Below are 9,749 nucleotides of genomic sequence, written 5' to 3'. Positions count from 1 at the left end.
GAATATGAACACCTATATTTTTGTATTGTACATTTAGAACAGATATAAAATGTGTGATTAATTGTGATTTAACTAGTGAAGTTATGCGATTAATTCCAATTAAAAATGTTAATCCCCTGTCGCCCCTAATTTTTAATAATCTTTTCTTTTCTTTTCTTTTCTTTTTTATTAATTCATGGCAGTGAATGAGTTAATAGTGGGAAATGTTCTTTCTGATTTTGGGAAATACTAATATGTTTGATATGTCTGTTTATTATTACATTTTTTGACAGTTATAAATGTACGAATTTAAAGCATAGTGACCAGATGTATCAAATAAAACACAAATACAAAGTCACACGAGGAAGTAGATTTATTTTTTATGTAGTTGTTTGTTTGTTCAAAAGGACCAATTAATACTCTATTTACAAAGAATCAGAATGTTCTCTCATATATTCCATGGTTCCGTCTTTACAGGGTTAAGCCGCAAAATCCATCTCAGGGGCGGCCATTTTGCCACTCACTGTAGATTGAAAATGCATCACAGTGCCGAAGGGCTCAATTTGCCTACTCACCTGACCAAACCCAGAAAACAGCAAGTGGCAATTCAAGGCAAAATGGCCGCCCCCTGAGAAGGATAAAAACGGGTGGGTTTGTCTGCTTAATTCATATTCTACAAACACAATATTAATGAGAATATTGTGTTTAGACTGGTGGACTTTTTTTTCTTAACTTCCCATTTAATGTTATTTTGTGATTGTCATATTGTAAATGACTATGAAACAAAAGCATTTGAAATCACAATTTGAGTTTAATGCGTGAGAAAACATCACATTTTCACTTTGATTGCACATCCCAGAAGGGCATTTACATTCCAGAGAACACTTATCCAAAAACATGTCTGTGTGTGTTTTCACATAATGGAACACTTTCTTGAAGTTTTTTTGTTTGTTTGTTTTTTTTTGATTGAAAGTTGATGGGTCCATCTTCATTTAGCTTCTGTAACATAGAAGTCCGACGACATCATCACATCATTCCCATATGCAACTTTATAATAAGACTCTGTGAACTGATTTCCACTCACTCAAAAATATCATAATTATTATCCAAAGACATGTTTTATGACGAGACATTGCACATGACAGATTAGGACACTCTCAAAACACGTATTAGTCAATGTGATAGTTTAAGGTGCAGTCCATTTAAATACAGTAAAGGCATCCCAGCCTAATCACGTTAATTAACCCCTCACTCACTCGTTACTCTATTCATTGATCGCTTGAATATGAAAGTCACACCATACAGTACACTTATATGTACACAAAGAGCAAACACAGCATTAAGAAAAATATATCTAATCTCTCATCTATTAAATGTTCTCTTGTGTTCTTAATGGTTATACAACCAAATTCAAATTCATTAAATATTTCAGGAATTCCTCAAATGGCCAACATTAGAGTATGTATAGGACTAGTGAGAAACACAAGTAGGTCACGCTGGTGTTATGGTGTGTGTGTGTGCATTTGACATTACACTGTACGCGTGTGATGTCATAAAAAATGTGTGTTGAGAAACAACATGAACGTAAGGAACCCGGGAGAGGCAGTGCGGCGCACACATGGATTGTATGAATATCAGGCTCCACTCAGAGGGATCCTGCCAATGTTCTCACGCTGTCATAGTGGACGAGGACAGTGGGACACCCTGTTTGCGAGGAACACCGGCACAGTCGTCATACGGGGGAAGCAGGACCTGTACAAAAAAGGGCAAGGACACACGCTAGTAATAATTAGTGATTACTAGACCTATGATTATACATTAAATAAAATAGACGTTTATGCAATACAACATATTTTTTTGCATACTATTGACATAAACAGTGGTGGGTTTTTTTTAATGAATGAATTATAAATTGACCACTAAATGGCGCTAGGGATCACTGAATGTCCCTTGAAAACAACCAGAGTTGTATAGTAGTATACAGAGTGCTGAACATGTAGGCAAAATTAGACATGTTAAAACAAATGAAATACTAAAAAAATGCACCACAGGGTTCAATTTTGGGGCCCCTGTTGTTTTCATTGTATTTGCTGCCCCTGGGTTCCATCTTGAGAAAGCATGCTATTTCCATTCAATGCTATGCAGATGACAGTCAGATCTACTGTATGTCCAGGTAATAGCTCTATTTTGGTCAAATGCTCTATTTAGATTGTGTGTAATTTCACTATTACCCACTGGATGGCAGCACAGTTATTTAGTTTGAGACGTGTAAATAGTGCTGCTTTTCAAGCCTACGAAAAGCAACAGCTTTTAATTAACATGCACAGACAAGCAGTTAAGAAAATGGATGGATGGATGAACATGATTTCAATCTTTTTACACGGTGACTTCATTTTTTTAATTTTATTTTTACAAAAATGTATATGGGAAGTAGCTGACTTGCTGTGTTTCTTCTTTTCTATAACTGGATGACTCCACCAATGTTGTTTCGGAACTATAGTGCACCACAATTTAGGATGCAACTCCATGATTGTCATGAAATGTTCGGGGCGTGCTTTTTTGTTTTTGTTTTTCCCCCTTGTTAGTTCTGTCATGATCAGAGAGTTCCAATAAACTGACTGATATAACTTTGCTAACTTTGTGGAAAGTGAGTATATGCTTAAACATCTTAAGTTCTTTTAACTCATTCACTCCCAGCCGTTTTCACTGAAGCAACCCCCTTCACTCCCGGCTGTTTTACTAGATTTTGACTGATTTTGCAAGACTTACAGAATATTGTGTACTATTGTTATAAACATGGAACCTATCAAAAGGAAATTAGGGTCTCTTCTTTCATCAGGAAAAAAAAGTACTGTATATTTGTATCTGTTTCTGTTTTTTTGCAGCAATTAACATAATATAATATAGCTAAGTTTCATCAATATTCACAAACCTGTTGAAAACACTGGGGAAAAAGAGGTTTTTGCAACATGGCCCTGGTTGATCTCGTATACTCTGCTGCCACCTGCTGGCCGTTTTTTGTAATAACTTCCATTGCTCTAAGCCACCTCTTCGGGTCAGAGGCTGCATCAAAGCCTTCTGTATGTTATAGCATTAAAAAAAACAGTTTTTTTTAAACGTATAAATAAGTTTTGGGGGAGTAAAGACTAAGTATTTAAAAACTTATTTATACGTTTTTGGGTTTGAATGAGTTAAAAGTGAAGACAAGGTGTACTTTTGTGATTGATCCTTGTTTTCTAAATGTGTCTTGTTGGCTATGAAATGACACACTTGCCTATTTCAAAGATGCATTAAATTCCTGTGTGGTTTTGTGCTGCAGGGATTATCATAATAAGTCTTCCGGACAATAAGCAATTGTAAGATTTTCCTCTCTGTGACTCAACAAGCATTTAAATCTGCAGCACCAATATGACTGACCTGCACCGTCTACATTTATACAATGAGTCACTGAGGTTGCACTCTGTGCAGTCTTTTATTGCCAAGCGAAACCGCTCTAATCTCATAAGGAGTAAACGCATATTCAATAATCAATACCCTTTGATAGCCTGCAACTGTGATTAGTTTGGCTTATAACAATCAACGTCTGGCTGATGTGGCAGACAAACAGAGCCACAGAACACTGTCGAGAGCACGCCATTTCAAACATGGGCGTCAAGTTAAGACCAAAGAATGCATAGTTTAAATTTTTTTAAAGGTTTTTCTACATCATGCATGCTACACCAATGCCCAGATGAGTATAAAGAGACCTGACTTTTTAACTGCGACTGCGTCTATCAGCTTGTATCTTCCCTCCTGTTTGCCCCGAACATTCCCCAGTTCAGGGATGTGATTTGACCAAAGTGAAATTATCTGAAAATTTAGCCGGGGGTCTGGGGGCCGCTGGCACCCAGCTAGGTCCAGGGCAGTGCCCAGTGGGGGTGGGGGGTGGGGGGGCATGAACAAATAATTATATCATGACCAAATGAAAAGTAACTCATATTAGAGCATACCACAAATGTCTTTGTTATAGCAGAAGATGTTATCTGTCGGAGTGAACTACTAATGAACTACTAAAAAAAATAAATAAATAAATAAAAAATCGATTTTTTTTGGGGGGGGGGGGGGATAAAAAAAAGCGGAATTCCGCGAATTAGCGGAAAAATCACATCCCTGACAGTTACCTTAGGGGTGAAGAGGGGTGGAGCGATGGAGGGTGACATCATGCTCGTCCAACACGGACATGTAGTGTTGTGTTAGCTAGCGTATGACACAATTGGGATGGACATGCACCAGCTTGACACAGAGGCTGCAGTTACACTTTATGCCAAAGGTGGCAGCTGCGAGTAAACTTTTTTTTTTCTGCAATGCACCTTTAAGTGTGCTTTTATATATTGTATATATATTTTTTCATTTCTTCATTGTTCATGAATACAATAAAATGCGCATTAGCCAAAACACTACGTCAATGACACAAACTGATGAAAATCAATACTAGAGCTGTATCAATTCTATCATACTGTAATTGTCCTCTTCAATTAAAATGGAATAATTTTGCAATATGTTCAATATTGTGGTTGTAGTTCATGCAAAGCTATACTGCATCATTCTGAAGACTATTTGTGATTCTGTGACTTACCGTTGTGTCATTGGTTGTGACATAAAGCAGGATTTCAGCAGTGCCACGGCTGCACACGTATCTGTAGCAGTTCCACACGCAGGCTATCAGGTAAGCCTGGTGCAAGAAAAATATGACAAAATAAAACCAATTGCCTCCTTTTGAGTTGAACTTGAGATATATATATATATATATATATATATATATATATATATATTAGGGGTGTTAAAAAATCGATTCGGCAATATATCACGATATTACATTGCGCAATTATCGAATCGATTCGATATGCGGCCAAATCGATTTTTAAACATCAAATTTTTTATGGGAATATTCAACAAAACTTCTTACTTAGGGTTAGGATTCACACATTAAGCATAGAAGGATGTTATATTAATGGAACATTAAGCCTTAATATTTTATTTCAAACATGAAACAGACTGCAACCTGTTTGTTAAATGCAGTGGCTCAGTTATAAGCCTAAATTTTCAGATAAATAAATACATTTTCATACAAATCTTACAGTGTACATGTACAAGTTTAATGATTTGTATTTTCTAAATTTGAGTAAAAATAAATAAAAAATCGCAATAATCAATTTATAGATTCGTATCGGGATTAATCGATATCGAATTGTGACCTATGAATCGTGATACGAATCGAATCGCCAGGTACTAGGCAATTCACACTTTCACACCTCTAATACATATATATATATATACACACACACACATTAATACATGTTTTAATTTCATCTCTTCGTTCAAAAACAGAACATTGTTTCAAATTGCGAGTAAATAAAAGGCACAAAAATAGACTAATTATGATCTAGTTACTGGTTTGGTCTGTAGTTTGTCATAAAATAGGCAAAAATGTTGAACAGTGCATTATTTATTTGTCAAATGTCAGATGACAGTGCCTAGCTCACCGTCTCTGTCCTAGATCATCCTGAATGTGTTTGATGGGGTTGAGGTCAAGAGTCTGCAGGCCAATCATTGTTATTCCAAACACTTCCAACTGATACTACATAAAGAGTCACGCACAATGCACTTAAATGAAGAGAAGCGTACCTTAAATCCCAGAATACAGCTGGTGAATATCAGCACAATGAGAACCAAGCACACATTACTCAGGGCAGCAATCTCCTCCTTGTAAGGGAAATTGTCAGGCTAAAAGGGCAAATGGCAAAGCGTGTATCTCAGGAGCATGTACTGATGACATCATCCATATTGTCACCGAGCGGAGGTTTCGTACCAATTGCTGCAGGTAATCCTGGATGGTGTTTGGATAAACCACAATGCTCACAGCAACGAGGGTGTTAAGTGCAAAGTCGAAGATCTGATAGCAAAAGAATGGGATGATCCAGGCGGCACGCAACTGAAACACATTTGGTTGGACGTTGGAGATCAATTTACACACGCTGATAAGACCGAAAAAGCCAAACACATCTTACGGTTACGGGAGAATATAAATACTTAAGTGTACATTCATTTGGATTTCTGCATTACAAGGTATTCAACCAAATCACACTGACTGATCAAATAAACGCAACAACTGCCAATTAGGACAGAAACAAGGATTGCAATACATAAATACGATACTTTTTTTTACCAAGTATGTAAATACGCATCTTACCTTGTATGCACCATATGTTGCCATCCCACATATAAGTATCATCAGTAGAGAGATGGCCGAGGCAATACACATGTCTGCAGCAGAAAGACGTGACAAGATCAAACAACGATGCAAAATGGTAACAAGTGGCAATGACACCATCATTAAAGGAAAATTGCCTTAGGGAACGCAGGCAGGCCCCGCAGGTGCCACGCCACTGCTATCCTAACAAAGGTAAGCAGAGCTGCAGACTTTTGTTGGATGCGCAGATTAGCATTAGCATGTTATCTTCTGATATGCGCATATTTGGTTGATTGGTGAAGTTGAGCCTTTGGGCTTGATTTTAAATGCATTTTTTTTCTGCATTACAGCACGGCCGCTCGCCAGAAGATGGAAGGTCCAACAGTCGTCTGGAAGTCGTGGTCCGAATACTCTGTGTCACCTAGAAGCGACGTCATTTGGCGGCACCACCAGATGACGCGGCTCCCAGTGCGGCAGAACAGTCAGATTTGTGGATAATTGTTTAAATAATAATACTGTACACAATACTTACAATGACATTTTTTTTTCATCTTGCACAGACGAAATACACTAAGACTAATACTAAAACTATTTTTGAAAAAAATTGCTAAAATTAAGCATTAGAAACATAAACTAAAAAAAACTAAATTTAAGAACAAAACTTAAAACAAAATAAAAACTAACTGTAATGACTGCTATGCCGTAATTAGCAAAAACCTGTTAATGATGTAATTACCTATAGATGCCACACGACGGTGGCAAAGGCCTACTTTTATTTAAATGAAGCTCCACAACTCACTTGAAATTGTTTCCTTAGCACCAAGATGCCACCAGAAGGATTTTCAGTAAATACTGGAAGATTCACTGTAATTGAAATGCATTTTTCTTATCTTAAAGTGACCCTTTCTTCCTTGCATGTAACATTTGCAGGGACCCAGAAAGGTGAGGCACCTTTGAATAGAAGGTGCTTCATTTATTTTGCCCTACTTCATCAAACATTTACAGTTATCTGCTATTATCCTGGTATAACTTTCTTCCCCCTGAATGAATGGAAGGATCAGGTTGTACGTTTAATAATAGATGACAGGCCAGTCATTGTTCATTCCTTCAAGGCTTTCATTCTGTCTAATCGCAGTACTTTGGTGTGCTGTTTTGATTGAAGCTCAAAAGTCCAAAAGCAGTCACATGGCCGCAAAGTATCATCGGGCAGCTTAATCCCTCAAAAAGTAGGACACTGGAGTCCAGAGGCCAACAGTGCTCTCACTGCGTCCCACCTGTCAAACTGTTGTGAGTGCACACCTGCTCCAACAGTTAAGCAGGCTTTTCCAATACTCGGCACCGAAACACATGACGCTTGTACACTGTGGGACTTGTTCCGGACATCTGCGGGAATGTCTCATTTCGACTATGGAATTTCTCTGAGCAACTTACTTGCGTCGTCCATGACATCCAAGTCATTAGCCAACTCAGCGCTGGTCAGGTGGTACTGCTCAGGATCACTGAGCGCCGTCAGCAGGATGAGTAACACCACAGCGTTGATGAGCTTAGGGACACACAACATATGGACACATAAGACGAACAATGTGGACAAGCAAGCAGATGCCCACAAAACACAAATTCACCATCTCAACAAATCACAATACAGTATTAGTATACTATATAAGTATACTATATAAGTATACTACTACTTAACTCATTCACTGCCATTGACGGCTACAGATGTCAAAAATTCATTTGAACTATTTTTATTAGTTTCACCTTTTTTTCCACTTTTGTTAACAAGAGTAAGAAAACCTAGAAAAAAATATATTGTACATTTAGAACAGATATAAATTTTTTGATTAACTAGTGAAATCATGTGATTAATTACAATTTTAAAAAAAATAATCACCTGGTGCCCCTAATTTAAAAAGAGAAAATATTATTTAAAAAATAGGGGTGTCAGACGATTCGTTTTTTTTAATTGTAATTAATCACATGACTTCAATAGTTAACTCACGATTAATCACAAATTGTATATCTTTTCTAAATGTACAATAAAAAAATCTAGGTTTGCATACTCTTGTTAACAAAAGTGGGAAAAAAATGTGAAACTAATAGAAATAGTTCAAATGAATTTTTGATGTCTATAGCCGTCAATGGCAGTGAAATGTTTAAGTTTAATGAATCCACCTGAGTTATACTTTTAGAATTAAACTACTGAAACAAATAGCCTAACAACTAATCCCCCAAAATGACAGAACTGAATTAACGGTAAAGGAATCTTTGCGATAACCAATCCACCAGCAAATGACTCATACACTGATAAGGAACGGAAAATTCAGTAGGCAACGAGTAACAAAAGCAGGCCGCTACCTGAGGAGGCCCACAATTAATTTATTCATTGGAAGGGTCACAATATTTTTCCACGTGTGCTATTGTTTACCCCCTCCTTTAACCTTTACACTATGGAAATGTCGCTACAGTTTATGTAAATATGAAACACCCCATTATCACTATTTGTCATTCAGTTCAAAGCAATACATTCTCATTGATCGTCAAGCATGTTACAGTTGCATAGGAATTTTAGATCATCGCAATGAAATGAAAATACAATACAATACAAAAATACAATGAAATACGCGATTAAAATCAATTCTAAGGTCCCCTCATTCGTTTGCAGATTCAGTGATAAAGCTATAGTGGATGGTTGCTGATCTGCGGTACTCACCATGTACCAGACCCCCAAGATGATGGTTCCAGTGCGGACATGGCAGCAGAGACAGCAGCTTGTGGAGTACCACAGGTCCCACGGGGATGTCGTCATCATATCGACCTTTAAAAACAATGTTGGCGCTCCCTCGCTGCGTGCCTCCACACTCCACACCGAGGAATGACAAACACCCCCAGCCCCCTGCTTCTTATTTATCTGTGTGAGCAGATTAACCGTGCAGAGCCCCAGCGTCAAAATACCGGAACGTAATTGATGTAACTTCCGGTTTTCAAAACAAAAATATTCAGTCAAGCGTTTAACTAGAGAGATAAGGCTCGACTTATAAAAAAACATGAATGCATAAATGTATGGGAGTTTAATCGTGTTATTTATAATACATAATTATAATTTTACATTAAAATTAATTGACCCATTTAGCTAATGAAAAGTATTAATATCATATATAATACATATCTATTCATCTAAAATATATTTATACTGTATATATTAGAGCTATCATTGAATATTCGCATTGAAATGTATTCCAAAAACATTTTAACCCATTACTGTTTCTTAACCAGTTATTGGTGGCATTAATTTGGTATTTGTGAATGATAAACAAAAAAACTAAACAATTAAGCAAATATCATACGAAAGGGCTTGATGCTGTAGCAACTTACCAACCTTTTTGAAACTGATTCCTGGTTTGGTCATTGTTTTCCAAAGTAAAAGCAAATGTTTGTAAATGTCTTACTTTAATTAATCACAAAAGATAATAACCTTGCTTTCATGAATAACTTCAGAAATAATTGCTGTTGAGCAGCTGAACTCAAAGGATTTGGACAATTT

The 9,749-nt window shown here is 36.9% G+C and overlaps 1 protein-coding gene across 1 annotated transcript; it reads right to left on the bottom strand.

Moving 5' to 3' along the window:
• Positions 1 to 451: 451 nt before the first annotated feature.
• LOC144057646 (lysosomal-associated transmembrane protein 4B-like) lies at positions 452 to 9,151 on the bottom strand. Its single transcript, XM_077575458.1, has 7 exons — positions 8,919 to 9,151; positions 7,640 to 7,751; positions 6,209 to 6,282; positions 5,828 to 5,950; positions 5,644 to 5,742; positions 4,595 to 4,690; positions 452 to 1,731 (listed from the first exon to the last, which is right to left on the bottom strand). Exons 1-7 carry the CDS (start codon positions 9,015 to 9,017, stop codon positions 1,648 to 1,650), a joined length of 687 nt encoding a protein of 228 aa, XP_077431584.1. The 5' UTR covers positions 9,018 to 9,151; the 3' UTR covers positions 452 to 1,647.
• Between the last annotated feature and the right edge of the window lie 598 nt (positions 9,152 to 9,749).

Source organism: Vanacampus margaritifer, chromosome 9 (genome assembly GCF_051991255.1).
Source record: "Vanacampus margaritifer isolate UIUO_Vmar chromosome 9, RoL_Vmar_1.0, whole genome shotgun sequence".
In the NCBI taxonomy this organism is placed as follows: Eukaryota; Metazoa; Chordata; class Actinopteri; order Syngnathiformes; family Syngnathidae; genus Vanacampus; species Vanacampus margaritifer.
The sequence above is the reverse complement of the archived record's forward strand: the minus strand, read 5'-3'. Positions and strand labels throughout refer to the sequence as shown.